Source organism: Lytechinus variegatus, chromosome 10, assembly GCF_018143015.1.
Source record: "Lytechinus variegatus isolate NC3 chromosome 10, Lvar_3.0, whole genome shotgun sequence".
Lineage (NCBI taxonomy): Eukaryota > Metazoa > Echinodermata > Echinoidea > Temnopleuroida > Toxopneustidae > Lytechinus > Lytechinus variegatus.
Genome location: NC_054749.1, coordinates 30,265,303 through 30,285,372, shown reverse-complemented (window position 1 = coordinate 30,285,372; position 20,070 = coordinate 30,265,303). Strand labels below are relative to the sequence as shown.

The 20,070-nt window shown below is 35.9% G+C and overlaps 1 protein-coding gene across 4 annotated transcripts in view; it reads left to right on the top strand.

The window, feature by feature from the left end:
• The first annotated feature begins 4,694 nt into the window (after window positions 1–4,694).
• The window catches only part of LOC121422516 (hepatocyte growth factor-regulated tyrosine kinase substrate-like), a 28,868-nt gene continuing 13,492 nt past the window's right edge, over window positions 4,695–20,070 (top strand). For all 4 annotated transcript variants that reach the window (XM_041617641.1, XM_041617640.1, XM_041617639.1 and 1 more), the window contains exons 1-13: window positions 4,695–4,840; window positions 12,007–12,091; window positions 12,737–12,812; window positions 13,286–13,378; window positions 13,907–14,027; window positions 15,001–15,053; window positions 15,730–15,798; window positions 16,209–16,333; window positions 16,816–16,912; window positions 17,625–17,720; window positions 18,503–18,574; window positions 19,260–19,301; window positions 19,788–19,955. In XM_041617641.1, coding sequence (XP_041473575.1) covers window positions 4,798–4,840; window positions 12,007–12,091; window positions 12,737–12,812; window positions 13,286–13,378; window positions 13,907–14,027; window positions 15,001–15,053; window positions 15,730–15,798; window positions 16,209–16,333; window positions 16,816–16,912; window positions 17,625–17,720; window positions 18,503–18,574; window positions 19,260–19,301; window positions 19,788–19,955 — 1,140 coding nt within the window. In that variant the 5' untranslated portion in view covers window positions 4,695–4,797. The remainder of the gene's footprint in view (window positions 4,841–12,006; window positions 12,092–12,736; window positions 12,813–13,285; window positions 13,379–13,906; window positions 14,028–15,000; window positions 15,054–15,729; window positions 15,799–16,208; window positions 16,334–16,815; window positions 16,913–17,624; window positions 17,721–18,502; window positions 18,575–19,259; window positions 19,302–19,787; window positions 19,956–20,070) is intronic.

Sequence of the window (20,070 nt, the reverse complement as noted above, 5' to 3'; positions counted from 1 at the left end):
CACTCAAGTTATTAATAGAAATTAGGTCATTTGTATAAACTTGTTATTTGCATGTACAATGTAAGTAAGAAAGGATAATATACAGGGTAAAACATGAATTTTGCTGCTGTTGAGGCAAAACAAGCCTCATTTCTCCCTAAGAGCTAGCCTGTGGGGGAGGTGAAAATCTTAAGCTTCTACAGCACTGTATCCAGTGGGGTAGTCTTCCTTTTGACATGGAGTAGCTCCCTAATTTTTAAACTTTTTCTTTTCTTTTTTTTTTTTTAGATCAAAAGCTGGTTCATCAACAGGTTTTCACTATGATTATTTAGTATTCAAAAAAAGAAGTGATATAAAAGGAAAAGGGGATTAAAAATGAATAGCCCTACAGTGATATTGACTTTTCAATTTTTTCTGTGTCTGATGCACTGATATTACTGTTTGGAACCTTTTCATAGAGAGAACTTCGATTGTACACATACCATATTTGTAGGTATTTGTGTTCATTTATAATACCCCGGTAATACCAGCAATGAGTAGGAACAACAAATTATAGATTTCCAGGAAACCTAAGAGATATGATGGTTTGGCTCTGGGTTGTTTTTTTTTTTTCAGAATTGTTTTAGGCAATATATTAGATAAGGATTAATGGCTGGTTTAGTTTCTTAGTTAACTGTTTAGGTTTTGACCAAGAAGACAAAATTTGATTCGGAAACATATAAAGTCTGAATTCCATTTATTTCATAAAGTGATATTTAATTTGAATGTGTGTGTGAATCTTAGAATCAATGATCATTACTTACTGGATGTAGTTTCCCAAACATGTTAGATTTCATTTTTTTTTACTTCTTTATCTCTGAGTCACTATTAGAGATGTATTGTCAAATATTAATTAGATGCTCTAAATTCTATACTTTTTCTTAACTTGAAGAGGGATTGATTTTATTTAGTAAGTGATAGATATTTTATTAGCCGTTTGATGAGTTTCTGTTACTTTTCTGTGCAAAGATAATAATTGTTTACATTCCACATGTGAAGCAAAACCAATATATAACAGTTGTTCATACTGATACTTGATCATAGTAATCTGCACTGATGATAAAAGCTCAATGCAGTGCTACATGAACTTATAAATATGTATAGATACTCAAAACAGACTAGTTTTGATATTTAACAGCATTATTTGCAGGATTTATCCTAACTTCACAACGATTAATCTTTGAGTGTATAGAAAAGTTATCAATGAGCCACTGTGGTGGGGCCAATTAAAGTGTAGCGCTAAACTAGTGATTTAAGAATACATCGAAATAGTTTCATGAAGCGCCTTGACGAATTTGCTTTTAGCCAATCAGATGTAAGGATTTCAGTAGCTTATAACAAGAATCATTGGAAATCACTACATGTTTCATGAAATGCTTTCCAGAACTGTCACTTCAGCCAGGTTTGTGGTTGCTGTGAACGCAAATTTTAGGTAGATCAGAAACATAGTGGTAGAAAATCCTCTACATGTATGTTACATGAATGAAATAATTTCTAAATTCTCCGTTTATTGCAGGTCTTGTGAAATTTTATGGAAAAGTAATAGCAAGTGATCTTTATGAAAATGAAACTGGTTTCCTGGTTTTGTGTTCTTTCATAATTTGACCATTTGTTCTGTAAACTTTATGTAAAATGAATTAGGGGTATTCTTATACTGGCTTATTTTAACAGAAGTTGATACATACTTACTGTAATACATGTATGTGTACCATTAATCATGTTCATGACAAGTAATCTATCTTTTAATTGAATCTGCCTTCATTTTGTATGTTCCACCTAATTAAGTATGTCTTATGTTTGTATATTTTTGTTGAATGTTATGTGTGTAGCTCGCAATATTATTGAGAAAAATTATCATTTTCCTCAGCATGAACTTCGAATGGGTTGATTTTATAGCCAATACTACTTTTGTAGCTTTTTGCCATTCTTCAGAATAGGACATGAATGGCTATTTTATTTTCCTATTTATCAATATAACTTATTTTATCCTTCATTATAATATGGGTGATGCTACTATTTTTTATAATTTTTTTTTTATTATGTATGTTTGAACTGCTTATTTTTCGAATTCCTGCCAAAGTTGTAGAGATAAATGCATTTGGCAATGTGGGCATGAAAAAAATTAGAAATCATGTAGTTTTAATAGGCCTAGAGTGGTAAAGCCTTTCACAGGAGGATCAATACCATGGGTAATTTGAAGTCATGATACATGAATTGTAAGCTAGTGTTGGTGTTATGAAAAGTAAATACTAAACCCAATGCCAACTTGGAATTAGGCTGGTGATGGGGTTGGAATAACTTGTCAGAGTTGTTGACCATTTTAGAGTGTAAAACTTCATATCAATGGCAATAGGGCCTACTCAACCCTACTACTATAGTATATGTATATTCCATGCCTGATTCCATGCTTACACTTGTTTCGTAAAGGGTTCAAAAAATGAATAAGTTTTCATTGTTGAGAGCTGGTATTGGTTTTAGGTGTTATACAACATGAACACCAAACCCGAATTGAAGTGAGGCTGATGATGGGATCAAAATCACTCAGATATATTCTGATTTCCTTAGAAAACATCATGAATTATACTCTCTTGGTGTTGATCCTCCAGCTAATATTTAGATTTTTTTGTATAATTTTTAAAAAACCCACCATGATAGAATGACCTGCTTGTATTAAAGCATATATGAAGTGAGATTGCTAAAGGTAATTTGTACCTAGTCTGCAGGCACAGACCCTTGTTTTTCACACTTTCACATGATGCATCATGCAGAGTCTGAAGTATAGAGACTAGATTCATTATGTACTGTGGCTGGCCCTACCGTACTCCAATTTGACACACGGAGAGATTTTGGAGTCTAGTCTCCTTCTAGACATTGGTTAGTTAAAGTGTCAAATATGAGGCTGTGATTGTAGACTAATTTGTACCCACAGGGGTCCAATAACACAAACCTTTGTGCTTGATCTTAGTGCTGATTTTCATGCTTGATTACATTGCTAATTACATGTATGTGCAATCAAACGTAAAAATCAACGGCAAACCGATAACGATCAATGGCAAACCCTTGTGGTTAGTGGTCCAGGGGTCAGTTGCAGAAAGAGTTGCGTTTAAATGCAAATAAAAAAAAAATAAATCGCGAGTCCCTAATGCGCGCTGTTGATGGGTCCAAAATAAAGTTGCGCAAGATTTTTTTAGTTGCGTTTGATCGCAACTCTTTCTGCAACAGGCCCCCGAGCTTCTTATCACACATCATACTGTGTTGTGAGAAAGGAAGAGAAATATTTTTGGGGGTGTTTCATATAGTTATTAAAGATGACTTAAAGTTGTTCATATGTGCTAACAAATACAAATTTTTTAACAGGTGATTTCATTGATGAATACACAGTAGTAGGCACCCCTGACTGAGCATGACTTGACCAACGAGGTGCCTCATATACTATACACATTGTGGACTTTTAGTGCGATCTTAAATTACGGATCAAAGTCATTAACTATTTTTGAAACTCCTGTCTTTTTCTTCCTCTGAACACACATGCATGTGGTACATGATTACGTATTAAAGAGGGCAGAAAATAGCACCTTAATATTTAGGCTTGTTGAGAAAGTTACTCATTTTTTTTTTCATTTCTATTATTTTTCTACTATGGTGGGTTTATCAACCATAGACTTTACAGTGCCATGTATCTGTCTAGATAAGATAAGAGTGTGAATGCAATATTATAGTAGCTTTATCATTTGGGTGATGTCTGACTTTTTTGTCCAAGGCATGCTTTATATCGTGTAAATTACTAGTCAATTGAATAAAACTCTTTTACATAAACATGTATTCCTGTTGTCAAATGTTGTCTGTTAGATTCTGGAGTAATGTAAGGACCTTAAAAAAATTGTATGTTGCCCTCATCTGACCGAATGTGAAATGTGAAGAAAAAAATTGGCTATTGTTTTTAGCAGACCCATAATATACAAATGCAATGTTTTTGTGAGAAAATTTCAGATAGCCAAAATTTATATTCAGTGGCTGAAAAGGCACTTGAATATGTATTTCAACTGCATTGATAAATTTTTTGTGAAGAAGACATTGTTTTGTTCGGGAAACAATGCTACAACTTTACTACTAAGCTCTTTTATTATATGTTGTAATATTTATTGCCTTAACTGTATGAAAAATATGTATTTTTTTTCAATTGACCAACGTTCCATTTTTGGGCTTATGAGGGCAACATAAGGTTATCAAATTTCATTTCTGAAATTGCAAAACTAGTTATCACATTGTATGCTAAGGGGCAAAATGCACTGCGAACCACTTTAAATGTGCATTTCTACGAATACTAATTGGCCCATCATCCTCACACATTAATTTGCATAATGTTACCTTGTAATTACCTTTTCTGTCAAATCTCTTTTTCTAAGTCTTTTCTGAAAGTGGAGAAATTAAAAAAAAAAAATTGTAATTTTTTTTTTCATTTATTATTATTATGTTACATCTAGGCATTTTTCCCTGGTCCTTATTTTATTTGTTTCTTTATTTCATGTTTTAGTTTGCTTCATTATTTTGCTATCATTTTGCTTAGTCAGAATCAGGGGCTCAGGGTTCATTCTGTCAGATTCTCGTGACCAAAAGATTCTTTGTTTGTAATGGAAATACTTTTTTTGTAATTGTGGCCATATCTATTTGGGGATATGACGTCAGTTCACCCCGGAAGTACAATACAGGTGCATCAAGATTCGGTGAAGAAACAATTATATCCAAGTAGAAAAACAGTTATATTACAGAAAATCAGCCATGTTTGGATCATCTGCTAAAGGCACCTTTGATCGGAATATTGGTAAGTCTATTTCCGTGATAAATTGAGTGAAGATTTCTCTTTGCTGTGGTAAAAACCAATGATTTTCTTGTGATTAATTGCGGTGACTGTGCAGCTTGTGACGACGCTGCCGGCCTGAGCCGATTTGAGAGTGAGATGAGCGGGGGAGCGCTGGCTGGACCGGCCCGGGGGTGGGGCGGTGCCTGAGCTTTTGGGCTGGAGACGATGTGTTTTTTTTATTTTAACTAACGTTGGTTGGTTTTGGGTGCCCGTTTCTCGTAACCGACATAAATCTTACTTAGTCGCCTTATCCTGAAATAAGTAACCTCCGAGTCCGAGGATGTGCTCTCTTCTCGTGTGTGTCGGGTGTACGTGTGTGGGCTCAGCTCCGGCTCACAATATGACAATATGAACGGCATTGACTAAATTTGAAATCTACATGTATTTAGCTGAAGTATTTTTGGTGTGTGATTTTGCTTTGTTTGATTTTGTATGGAATGTACGCACGCATGTCATGACATTTAGACAGGAATAACCGTTGTTTCTGGGGATTTATTTAACAATTTTTGACATTTTAATCATCCCCATTCACCGACGGTAATACATTAGCACTCCTAGTACCAATGAGGTCCAAACATTAACATGTATGGACCTCATAGGCGACATTACCCAAAAATATGGGTTAGACAATGCTGTTCTGATTTCCAACCCAAGACTTTGGTAAATGTACGCCTTAATACAAATTGGAGTTACGTGATATGACTTTCATTTGTTGGGGAGACATTAAAAGTATTAATTAAGTAGTTCAAATTAAAATATATTATCATTAAACTTACATTTCAGGCCCTTTTTGTTGATTTTCGGTGAGCGTTCCACACAGCTGCGACGAGTGATCAACTCCGAAGTGATACGCGAACTGGTCAGCTGATCGGTCAGGTGATCGGTAGATTATCTTTTTGTCAGACGTTCATAATTTATGTAAAGCGTATCAATCTTCAGGATCTTGATTCCAAAGTATCAGTATTGCAGATAAATGTCATTATTGATTGGAATCAGTGGCGGATCGGGGGTGGTGGGGGTGGGGGTGAGCATTTCTGCCCGATCCCCCTATTGAGATTTGTAGTAAATATTTTGGAATTAAATACGTTGTTCATACTAGTTATGCGACCCCTCCCTTATAATGATCACAGCATTATTTGTAATGGGGATATTTCGTTCATAATTATTCTTGTCTCTTCTTTCTCCTTTTTAGCCTTTTTTTGCTTGTTAAAACCTTTTTTCCTTTTTTTTTTGGGGGGGGGGGCTCGCCAAATTTTACGTGGGTCAAAATTACCTTCATTTTTTTAGTGACAATCTTTTTTTCATTTGTCCAGTTCTACGCGAGACAAAATTACCTTCGATCATTATTATAGTTAAAAACTTTTTTTTTATTTTTTATTTATTTATTTTTTTTTGGGGGGGGGGAGGTTGCCAAATATCACGCGAAAGTTTGTCAGCTTTTACTGTTTTATTCGACTTATAATCAAATATTAAATGGGGCTTACCACAGTTTTTTTTAAAGTCAATTCATAAGAATATTCCTCCTCGGGATTTGAGCTTTCTTTCATGAAATATCAATTTTTTCATGATTACCAAAAATACTTAAAATTTTTTATCGGTGTATGCCTATAAAGCTTTAGCTCATGCGTTGCACCTGCCATATTTCAATGCTGATCAACTTTATGCTTTTAATGAATTCCTAAAAACAATAAATTCTCAGATCATCAATTTTGTCGCAATCGAATAATTCGATTGCGTCTCTCTATCAGTTTTGAATATTCATAAAAAATATCAGCTCGTGCTTTTTGCTCATAATATTTTGATTAGTAAATTCTTCTCTTATATAATCGAGTCGGATAGATAGATAGATAACTAGAGAGAGAGAGTTGGGGGGGGGCCCTCAGCTACTTGTCCTCGCTTATTTGTTATTATGCTCATGTTGTGAGAGCTTTGTGTTTTCACATTTTTTTCTTTTTCAACCTTTTTATTGTCTCGGAGCTTCCCTCTATTTCTTTACACTATATTATAATGTAGTCCTGTTTCAATCATTGGCGGCGGAAGCCCCAAATTTTAGGAGGGGACAACCTAAAAAATTTTGACAAGCAAAAAAAAGGCTCTCAACCCAAACATTTTAGGGGGGACGTAGGAAAATAAATTGACAAGCAAAAAAAAAGGTCAACAACAAATTTAGGGGGGAACGTCCCCGCTTCCGCCGCCTATGGTTTCAATTCTTTTTTTGTTCTCATTTCAATGAAAACATCATTATTAAACTGACGTACATGTAGAAGACTTTATTACGAAATTTTGACATTGTTTTGTTTCATTTGTTTGGCTTTCTTTTTTTCTTCTCCTCATCTTCTTTTTCTTCTTACTTTTTCCCTTTCCTTATTTTCTCTTCAGTATTTCATTCAGGTATCCGCCAATTTATACAACACCAAGCATATAGAGGCGGATAATCAGTGAGGGAGCATGACGGTGTGCCGCTCTAAAAAAAAGGAGGAATATTGGAAGAAAAAAAAAGAAGAAGGGATGGGGAAAAAATAAAGAAAAAAAAGATGATGATGGCAATGACGATGATGAAAATTATCTTGGTGATGATGATGGTTGTGGTGACGGTTGTGGTGATGATGATGGTGATGCTAATGATAGTGGTGATGATGATGATGACGCATTATGAAAGATTTCTGCCTAAATGAGACAGAAAATCATGTACAACTCTTGAACGCACACACAGGTCACGGAGTGACCCTGAGTGCAAACAGCTGACTGTGTTACAACTTAGGGGTGATACATTTTCACAATAGGGGTGAGGCAAACTCACTGGAGGGACTTTAATTCACTTATAACAAAGAAATGTGTACTACAGTACTCCTGTTGAATGCTCTGATGTAAATTATATGAGTTTCACATTCATTTGAACGGGAGTACAAGATTATTGTATATATCGAGTGCATTATGCATAAATCATATACCATTGCGACCCCTGCCTGGCCGATGGTCCAGGCATGACGATCCTGAGTGACGTCACCGATAGAGACCTCAAATGCCAGGAGAGCCTATTCGATAACTGACTTAATCTAAAAAACACGTATTGAAGATAACATCCAATGGGGAAATGGCTTTCATTTTCATGAAATATACATTCCATTCTTCAATAAATCTTTAACCCCGTCGTTAACTGCCCATTCATTCTCGAGCAATGGGGGGAATGAATACAGAGTGTCTCAAAGTTTGTGTGAAAAAAAGGTGCATTTTCCATAGAACTTCTGCCAAAAAGCAATGCGTAAGGGAAAGATTAGCTACAAAACACGAATAGATGAGTTAATCAAATGGGATGAATCATGAAAATCAGTAAAATATAGTTTCTCCTGTACTCATTACTGAATACCCCGACTTGATACGATTAATTTTTCCCCCTCTCCATCAACTTTTAAGAAAAAAGGTGCATATTTTCATAAAAATATTATGTGTTATATCGACGGACGCCCGTGCGTACGAGCAGGAGGAAGTCAAATGTCTCGTATTTTTCATAATGGATGTAATTTTGTTATTTTGTCTTTGAAAAAATTAAGTAGTGCAAAGTTGAATTCATTTAAAGTTTATTATGAAAATAGCAGAAAAAAAATTGGTATGCGTTCGAGGAAAATCCATCCCCCACCAATCTTTTTCAAAGGTAAGATTTTTTTTTTGCCCGGGGGGGGGGCCACTTCCATTCACGAGTGGATACCATGCGCGACCATGGGGTCTCGAAAAGCACCCTAAACACGTAATTTCCATATTCTGAAAATGCACCCCTTAACAAGTATTGGCGTGTGAAACCCTACCCTTAACAAGTATTGGAAACAAAACGATACTCTTGGCAAATATTCCCTGAAATGAACCCCTAAACAAGTACAGGAATGTTTTATTGTTACGGGTCCTTCCCTTCGGTCGTCGGCTTTACCTTATTTGGTTTAGTACGACCCCACCTTCTACACCTCGCGCAAATCGGACTCTAAACACGAAGTGTTGGAGCAAAAAGGACATCCTTTATAAAACATTTTGATTTTGTTTTATCATCCCCGCAAATTAGACCCTAAACACGACGGTTTTCCTAGCGAATTAATAGATACCCTTTTTTCGTTATTTTTGTGTTTTTGACACCCTTATCACGTTACGTAGGTAACGTGCCCTATCGTGAAAAGGACATCCTTTTTACGTTTTTTTTTGGTCGTGCATGGTATCCACTCGTCAATGTAAGTGCCCCCCCCCCCGCCCCCCGGGTTTTTTTGTGATGGCGTAGGCCTTTGCAAGCAGCTATTATTATGGTAAAAAAGTTAATGAAATGTCAAGAAATACAGGATAATGATTTTTATGGTACATTTTAGTAGGCCTATACTTGTTATCAAAAAGAAAAAAGTGGGTCGTTACGGACCATTAAAAATGGGAAATTTGGGCATTTTATATTTAGGATAGAGCAACTGCTCGTTATAGACGTCACAATAAATCAAGCATTCTAAATTCTATCAACTCCATTTTTTGTCAAATAACACCTTCATCGATATTTTGAAATGATTTTTCTCATATTTTCATCATCTTTTTATCAGGGTGAAATTCCCCTTTAATTTACAAAACAGATTCGCAAACAATATCAAGAGTAGTGGGAGGCAAGGGTGGAAATCTAAGGTAGGGGACCAGGGGCTGGAAAACAGGCAAAAAAAAAACAAAAACAAACTAACATAACAAAAAAAAGGAAGGTTTATCACCCCCAAAAGAAGGTCGTCTCGTCCAAAATACATGTTTTACTTCGATTTAAATGATGTAGGCCTATTTCTTTCCATCATATATAAAAGAACAAAAATAGTAGGGGGACATTTGATAATGTGCCCCTACTATTTTGGGTTAGGGGGAAGTGTCCCCTGGGATTTGCGCCCATGTGGGTGGGGGGTGCTGCACCTCCTTTCGGAATCATTATGGAACAGTGTGAATAGTCGCTGTGATTTCGATCTCATACCTATAAAAAAAATAGAACAAAAGAACGCCTTGACCACAGGCCAAAATGCCTAACAATTTTTCCGCGGCATTAACAACTCTCGTAAGGGGCGCTCCATTTATAAATAGAGTTGCATGTGTAGCTGTCTATGGCAACAGAATCCATCGCAGAATTGAAGCCAGAAGCGTGGGAATTTGGCAGAAAATTCAAGAAAAGAACCGGTGAGTACCGATTTAAGAGTAATTATATATTCATTAACATTTATTGAATCATAAGAATAAAGATTTTTTACGGAAAGAAAGCTTAGTTCTAAGCTAGGGCTGCCCAAATGCGCGTGAGTGGAGTCTCAGTTTCTTAACACGGGTAAGTATTGCGGTGTCGCCTAGAGTGATCCATTAGTGTGAACCTGCATGTGTTATCATGTTGCCCAATTCTGCCTGTAGTGTTTGGTCTATATTTTAGTTTTTTAAAAGGTCTTAATGACCTATTATCTTGAACGATGGCCCACTATTTTCATTAGATTCTAATCTTTCTTTTGATACTGCGCATATTCCAAGAAAATAACGAAATTATATGTTACTGATGATTTATTCCTTATTTTCAAAAATTTATTGCCGGAGAGAAAAAATGGCAGTCGTGTGTTGCTGCCCTCTACGTTTTTTGAGTCAGGCTTTTATGAAGGCTTACCGCTTATCTTGGCCTATCAATGCGAGCGACAAGTTCCGAACGCAAGCACAGACATAGACAAGCGCAGTGGCACGAATAGCGATATATGACGACTGGTTAAGACGTCTGTAAGGATGATGAGGTCATCCAAGATGGTAACTTACAAAAGGATCAAGGATTATTCCCGGTGGGGTCACTCACCCGTAGAGGGGGATGCGTATGACCGTTACCACAAATGCAAGTAACCCCCTATTGCAGTCAATTTCAAGGACATTTTGTGAAATTTACCCCCCCCCTATTTTCACGCAAAACAAGGACAAAATTGCGGTAAAATGGTACCTTGAAACATCCCTAATTATAAGATTGTAAGGACACTTTTGCCCAATTTGCAAACTTACCCCTATTTACCATATTTCAAGGACAGGGCATTTATACCCTTTCCTTATTAGAGGAAATTGCAACACAGGCGTCAGAGTGCTCAGTCCTTAAAGATGACCAAGAGCCATGTCATACTGATACAATAATCCAAAAGAACTTTATTTTTCTTGAAAAATAAGAAAAGGAGAATTCTTTGTAAGAATAAATCTAGAGTTGTCCACATAAAGATACAGAGCATGATGAGCGCGCCCTCTGCGGCTGGTGACTCGGCGACGGATTTTACTTCCCGTGATCGTTCTCCCCTTTTTCCTGACCCCTATTTCCATCAGATTGAGGACGGTGAGCACCCCTATTTTCACTACTTCGAGGAGTGTTCTGTCCGCGGACGTTCCTTGAAATTGACCCCTTTTCCCGCGATTTTGGTAACGGTCATGCGTTCCCAAAGTCATATTGAGTGACCCCACCGGGGATTATTATGTTTTGATCATCATTTGAAAGGAATTAGTGGTAACTGTGGTATAAGATACAATATTTCTGAAATTTATTTGCTTTCTTGTCAAGCTGGATGTAAAATCTTTTTACGTACCGAAAATCAGGTTTCCACCGAATGTTAGATCTAACATTACTGCTAATATATTGTCTTTACGTACTGGCCTCCAAGCTTTTCAGTCTATGTATTCGTGAGTGGAGCCAATGCGCTTCAGCAGAACAACCAAATACAGAGACTGAAGCTTTTGGTATAGACATTATTAAACTACTTTCAGTCAGAATGTCATGCATCATACATCACATTTTGAAATTAAAATATCACCTTTGTAACAAAAAATATTCAGTTCCATACATGTACAGTTTGGATTTTTTTTCATTTAATTATTAACTATTATTAACTTGGGGATCATTTTTAGCTCATTCACCCTTTCCCTATCTAGCTTTCGGGGGGTGGCTGTTTGGAATTTTGTCCAAATATTTTGCATTAATGTGTAGATCAGAAGCCCACTAATGTGATGGTAGTATCTTTTTTAAAAGATAAAAAGTTGCCCATTTAAAAATGTACTCATCTCGCTTGAACTTGTTCCTTCTTTCTCTTCCTTTTGTCTTTTTATCAATCTCTTTCTCTCTTTCATTTGAATAGATAAAGCAGCAAGTCAGCTTTTGTTAGAGCCTGATTGGGAAGCGACGCTCCAGATATGTGATGCTATCAGACAAAAAGATGTCACGTAAGTACTTTCAAAATGATCACTCTTTCAGGAAGATGCTGTACTATGTAAGATAGAGTGGTGTATAACATGTGGTAATTCATCCCTCTACTCCATAGATTGTTTCATTTTCATATCTGGTCACATCACTATCGACATTGTGATATTGTGTTACTAATATCTTCTTTTTACTGTTCTATTAATTATTATTCGTAATCTTATTATTCCAGTCCTGGTACATGTAGCTTAGTCAGGGAGGGAGACCCTCGGGTCACAGTTATCAAATTAGCTTTTCCCAAACCCAGGCAGCTAAGATACATGTACCCACCCACAGTTCTGTTTTCCTTCATATATTGTTGAAATCCTTCTTGTATATATTGTAATTGCCGAATTGATAAATAAATAAACAAATAAAACATCAGCAGGGATCCTCACTTACATGTAGCCCGGCAAGCACAGTTGGATCATGTATCCTTCACTGTCCTTTAAACCCTATGTAATTTTCAGTCATATATTTCCTATTATCTTTACTCCATTGGCCTTCTTTTTTTTTTGTAGATAAGCAGTTTTCAGCAGCTTCTTTGTGCCTATTATCTTATCCAAATCCAAACATTTGATTGTTTTCCTAATAGATTATGTATTATTTATTTTTATGTTTACTTTCAGTCCCAAGTATGCCTTGGGTATGATCAGGAAGAAATTATATGACAAGAATCCAAGGGTCACGCTCTATGCTCTACAGGTAAGGTATCCTTGAAAATGCAATTGTTTGCTTTAAAAAAGAAAAACAACTTTGTAAAGGTAACCTAAATATATTAATAGGTTCTTAGTGTTGAAGATTGCTTAGGAACATTTCCAATGCATCTGTGGCTACATTTTACTGTTAACCTTTTCAAGACAAAAAGATCACTTTTAATGGTTTAGCTCAATAATTTTTGATGCATAGACTGATACATCATACAAATTTGTCAGAAGAAAGGCTCAAAATTCTGCACTTGGTCCATTTTATGCATTAATACCTTTCATTCAGTGGTAAAACCAATAATGAGAATAAGCATTAACATAATTTAATTGTCAGTGTAGTGTAAACCAGCATTTTTGTTGTTCATATAAACGAGGTGTTTTTGTATGTTGTGCACGTTTGAAAGAAGTGCCACATAACTTGGTGTTCATGAATGTAAAACATTTTCATTTTTCTGCATCTTGTACACTTAGGTTTTGGAGTCATGTGTGAAGAATTGTGGAACAGGGATTCATGAAGAGATCGCGACCCCTCAGTTTATGGATGATATCAAGGAACTAGTTCTGGTAGGTGAAATTTTACTAAAGATGTTGTTTTTATAAAGTTTGAGGTTTTAAAAAAACATTTTTTATTGTGATGTGGATTCTATTTGAAATGTCCATTTACTGCCTTATATTTAGGTAGCTATTCAATATATCATGCAAACCAGGAACAAAAGCATTTTGAAGGTCATTTATAGCTCAAAAGAAGAAGTATATTATGTTTTGGAGTTTGTTTTAATTCTTGTATTCACTCAAGAAACAGTATCGCAATTCAACAGTTCCTACTTCTTTGAAAGAAACATAAAAAACAAGTGTAAAGTTAACTATATTTCCATAGATTTTTAGAAGCCATCTAAGTAATTTATTCCTTGAAATATATGTATTCTAAATTATCAGCTTGTATGTTCAAATTGTTTTGTTGATTTTGGATGATGAATACCAATGTGATTATTATGCTAACTACAGACAATCATCCCTGGCAAATTATTATGAGTTTAAGCAGGAGAATGGGAGGTCATTCAGAATGTTTGTTTTTCCCCATTTTTCATCCAGTCAAGCAATGAAGCAGTGAAAAGTAAGACATTAGAACTGATCCAGGCCTGGGCCCAAGCCTTTAGGAATGAACCAAGCCTGAAGATAGTCTGCGATACCTTCAGCCAGCTCAAAGGAGAAGGTATTGACGTTTTCCATTTTTTTTTTAATTATTGAACTTAGAGGGATTTCTTCAGGTGCATGGTACATGTAAATTCTGCCCCTCCTGTATTCAGGGACCGGATTAAAAGAGGGACCGAAGGAGCTTTATCACACAGTGGATCTCCTGCCATATCCCTAAGGGCCTATATATCTTAGTACATATACATTATTGATAAATTATCACAAATATATTTTGAATATTTGTTTTTTTAACAATTATGGCCATTGGATCTGTTTTTCAAAAAAAAAAAATCCCCCAACCCCCCCCCCCCCTAGTAATATTTGGATCTATAATTTAAGTATTGGGTTTCTTAGAAATATTGTGGCATTGAAATGGCGACTGTCATTCTAGTCATGTGAATAGGTATGTATGAGACTATGTTCTCAGAATGTAGCACTACCGGTAAGGCTCTAGGCTTCATATGAGTAGTTCAGATCTTAGCTGGTGCTGTTCAAAGTAATGGTACATGTAGCATGTTTGCTTTAGACCCTGGATTACTACTTTTATATTCTGAATTTGAAAGCTGACGGGACTTAACTCCCCTCACCCCCCCAAAAAAAAAAAAACTGCATCACGTCTGAGTACCTAAATTGTGAGGAAAAAAACATTGTCTTAACAGATAAAAGATTATATTTCATGTGCCAGTATGTTGTAAAGGTAAGGCGCTTATTACAAGGGTTTTTGAAAAATTGTAATTATGGCACCCAGGGGGCCGATACATAAAATACACTATTGTGGGAACTTTGCCATCCAATGTAATAACTGTGGTAATGATGCTGAACAACCAATTAAAATAAAGGATTCCATGCGAGTAACCATTGGATGGCTAAGTTACAATAATGCAGTGGCTCCCAGGTCAAACATTGGATCAATGTGAAAAGGTGATCTTGTTGTTCGTGGAAATGATGAGTAAACTCCTCAATTATTATTTTTGTTTGCAATTTTCTTACAGGACATTCATTCCCTCAGCTGAAAGAGAGTGATGCTATGTTTGTGGCTGAAAAGGTAACCTTAATTTCTATATCACAAGAAATTACTTACAGAGAGGGGATTTAGATGTCTCTTGAATTTGATGAACAAAATTGATAAAATTGCTGATGTGGTTTACGGTACACCATGTGGAGTGATATAGAAACCGTGGATAGAAGAAGTGGATAGGCGAGAAAGTGGAGATTTGAGAGTAGAGTATTCTTTCTTGAAAATAGTCCTGAAAAGGACTGTAAACCAGAAGGAATGTTGAGTGAGAACAGCTTGAGTAGTAGAGCTGATGAGGAGATGCTGGCTTGAGTCGGCGAGTAGGATGATGAGTAGTAGAGAGACTCGACGATACAGAATTGATAAAGAGTTGTGATACTTCATTTCAGAATCCAGATTTTTCTAATTGTTCACTAAAAATGTTTATGATTTAGCTGATAATTGGAGGCATGTGTTAACATATGATTAAAAAGCATATTTAAAGCATGGTATATGTTTACCAATTTCCTCCACAGGAATGGAGGAGATCAAACATTGGTTATCAGTTTTATGTATAAACATAAATAGTAACACTGTCATTGTTTGTGTACCAGTTCAGGTGCTCTATTGCTATTCAAGTGTAATCTCCCAAAAGACATGTAATTTTAGATCTTTGTACATCCTTGAGCAATGAGATCACTTTCTACTCAATGTTTGTTTACTGCAGGCCCCAGATTGGGCAGAAGGTGAGAGATGTTACACTTGTAGGTCTGAGTTTGGCATGCTACAGAGACAGGTAAGTCAAGCCATTAATGACAGTGTCTGTCATGTGCTAAATTAGTGTAGATGGAGGTTCAGGTTATGCTTATGAATTGTCTGGTAAAATCAATACACTGCATCAGTTGCTTATTGTATTTTTGTCATGCGCAATGCCCTTCGTTGATACATTCCTGAAGCAGGCAATGTTTCAACAAAATTTCCACACTGACCTATCTAAAAACCTGCTACATGTGCATGAAAGACATTTTCTGTTGTATTCATTTGTAAAAAATTGTGAAGAAATTTGTGACATATCAGGAGATTTATTCCCTTGTTATGCTTTTATTTCAATGATAAACACTGGATTGCTCCCCAACCTTTGTTCCCTATAATCACAAAGAGAGGAAATTTCTTGAATTCCTATCATCTGAACTTATCTCTTCACAGCACCATTGTCGCCATTGTGGCCAAGTCTTCTGTAGCAAGTGCTCTTCTAAGAACTCCACCATTCCTAAGTTTGGCATTGAGAAACCTGTCAGGGTGTGTGACACCTGCCATGAGAAGCTCCAGGGGTAAGTACACATCATTACTGGAACGACAAGACCATGTTCAGAGTTGCCAATTAGTAGGATTTTGTCCTCTTTAGTAGGATTTTAATGGGGAAAGTGACACAAAAAGACCTTGCGTCTTAAACCTTGGGGTAAAATCACTTTTGCTCATTTCTCAACAATTACATTCTTTTGGAATGTTTAGCTTTTGCTCATTTCTCATTAAGTTCTTTAATGCACCAAGTTCTTTTAGGAGCTGGAGCTAAAGCCAGGGTGATATATTGTGCGCCATTGGATAGGCAACTAGAATAACGCTGCCTCATAAATGCTTTATACTATTATTATTACTTTCTTCCAGAATCATTTGGCACAGTATGTTTTAATTCATGAATACAAACATTGGGATTGACATTTTGTTGGATTCTGTTTGATTTTTTGTCAAATGATCATTTCCTTAAAAAACAAACTTATTAAAGATCATGCATGTTGTTTTCCATCTTTTGCAGCAAGTCAAGTTCAAGTAAGTCCTCCAGCTCAAGTGGTAACAAGGAGAATGATTTACCAGATGAGTACCTGAATAGTCCTCTAGCACAGCAGTCTCAGGTAATTAATGCCTTACTTCCATTTCAATCATAGGGGAAATCATGGAGCAATCATTTTGATCTCTACTGAATTTCAATCAAAAAGGAGAAGGAAGGGAAAGAGCAGGAGAAGGAGACTATTTACAACCGAATTTTAAGCATGTTGGGAGCTAAAAGACACTCATTCTCTGTGTAAGTTTTGTGCTGATAGATGATGAACTTGATCCATTATACTGCATAACTCTATGCCCTGTATTTTGAAAGCCCTGTTTTATTTAGGACAAGGTCTAATTCTGCTAAAATTATGGGAACAGAAAAATATAAAAAATGTAACATTGTACATTTCTTATGTACAATGTGAGCTTTCATCATGTTGTGATGACATATAATATAAAAATAATTGAGTTATTTTCATGTAATGGTTATGAAAAGTCTGGAATGACTGATGGGTGATGAATCAAACCTGTACTGTTGGATGTCTATGTCACATTTGGCTCTTCATACTTAAACCACAACAATAGACTGTTTCATGAAAGTTGTCAGCACTACAGAGGAGAGTGCCTCACAGCCAATCAAATCCAAGGATTTCACTGAAATAGTCAGCACTAACAATTTAGCCAGAGCTGACAACTTTCTTGAAATTCCCACCAGAATCTATATTTTTTATTAGGGGCCCATGAAATCAAAATGATGTGGACTATAATTTCAATGTTTCTTTCTTGTTTCAAATAAAGCTTCCTCCGCAACGTAATGAGACTGATCTTCAAGAAGAAGAGGAGCTTCAGTTAGCTATGGCTCTCTCGCTGGATGAAGCAGAGAATAAACATCTTGTAAGTATTTAATTCTCTTTCATTTAGTGTCCTCATTCATAGGCATCTCTTTAATTTATTTTTATGTTTTTCCTCTCTAAGCAGGGATGTGAGTGTTCAGCTTTTTGGCTGATTTCTGCTATTTTTGTTTTTTGTATTTTCAGCTTGTGTATTTTGCTTACACAAAAGTATAGAAGCTTTTGCTTCTTCAGCTATTTTCGTTTGTGGTCACTCTGTTTAACATCTGTTTAATTTATAATTTTCTGAAATATTCTTCCAGATATGTTGTCTTTAGATGGAAACAGTAATCAGAGAATGCCACTAGTGTTGTTATTCATATCCTGTGCTATTTTCTCAATGAAATTGCAGTGCCCAATGCGATGACTAAAGATGATAAGACAGAGAGTCCCCAATGACTTCTGATAATAATGCCCTTAAAATAATAAAGAAAATAAGGGCATAATCACCTGGGGCCCGTTGTAAAAAGAGTTGCAATCAATCGCAACTCTAAAAATTATTCGCAACTTGATTTTTAACCAATCAACAGCGCGCATTTGGGACTTGAGATTGATTTTTTGGCTTGCGTTTAAATGCAACTCTTTCTGCAACGGGCCCCTGGGCTGCACAATATGAAGACAGTAAATAAATAAAGAGGCTTCAATAGGAGAAATCATTTGTTCCACTGAAGATAATATTTAACTTTCATAATATGGAAACTTTAATTAAGAGACAAAATAAGGACATTAAAGAAAGTTTGGTAAATGACTCCATACTGTTAATCAATTTGTGTGTTCTGATTTTAGATCAAAGGAGGCAAAGCCACTACTTCAAGTACGACTGCTTCTGCTGTACCCAGCTCTGCATACAACTCTAGCGTAAGTTTCATGAATGATTTTTGTGAGCAGTCATGTGATTCTTGAATGAAGAGTTCGTTATATTTGCAGATGATGATGTAATGATGGTTATTGCTTTTTGACAAGTTTTGGTGAAAATCAAATCGGTGATGGTGATGATTTTGATGATGATAATGTGGATGATGATGATAGTGGTGATTGTTATGATGATGATGATGATGATGTTGATGATAAGTGTTTTGATGATTGCGATGATGATGATGATGATGGTGACTCTCAAGTATTAATGGAGGATAGAAATCTGATCAATTACTAGAATTTTATGTTATAGTTGCCTTGTGATGATGTAATGATGGTTATTGGTTTTGACAAGTTTTGGTAGAAATTAAATCGATGATGGTGATGATTCTAATGATGATAATGCAGATGATGATGATAGTGGTGATTATTATGATGGTGATGATGTTGATGATGATGGTTATGATGATGCTGAGTGTTTTGATGATTGCAATGATTATGATGATGGTGACTCGCAAGAATTAATCAGATTAAGATAGAAATCTGATTACGGTAATTACTAAACTCCTTGTTTAAAATGATGATGACGATGATAGCGATGATGGTAATTTGAATGTCATTGCCATAGCATTTATTTTCATTAGTGATGATAGGTTGCTTTTATTCTCTCTCTCTGCGTTTTTTTCAGGTCTCATCTGCTCCAGCCCCAGAACCAGAATTGGATCCCGAGGTAAGCCGGCAAAAATTGGAACAACATTCCATCAATTGAATTATCAACGTTGGCTCATATTCTATAGACTGGTTTAACTCAACCATGTCTAACTCCTTTCTAAAAATTTTGACAAAATTTATTTACATGGCAGTTTTTTTAACACTTTTTCCCCCCTATGATATGATGTTGAATAAAGTATGATACTCTTCATTTCCAGGAAATATTTTGAGTGCAAAATGTGTTTATAATTTTGATTTCTGCAATTAGAGACTTTGTGGCTGGGATGTTAAAAACTTGTACCAGTGATGAAAACTGAAGTTAAGATAAACCAGATTCAAGAATGTATTAAGTAGTTTCAGAAGGAATTTTCTTAGTTTTTATCAGATTTAGAATCTATAGTGGGTGTTTAACCCCATCTAGGTCTTTCAAGTTCTCAAAAATGCACCTACATAAAATGTATAATAGGATTATATTCTATTCAAGATTGATTTATCTCACTTTCAGCTTGCCCGATATCTGAACCGATCGTACTGGGAGCAGAAACAGCAGGAAAATCGCAGTGCAATGCCCTCAGCTCCTTCTGGAGGGGGTGACATCGTCCCAGCAACGGCCCCACCCTTGTCGCAGTCCACCTCATCTATGCCACAGTATTCTCAGAGTAAGACGTTTGAGGTAAGATGGCTTCTATTTTCATTTCTGTTACATCGGGGGGGGGGGGGGGGGTTCTTCGGAGCTGAATCAGCTTCTATTAAAGTATTACATTATAATATGTATATTATTTACCAGA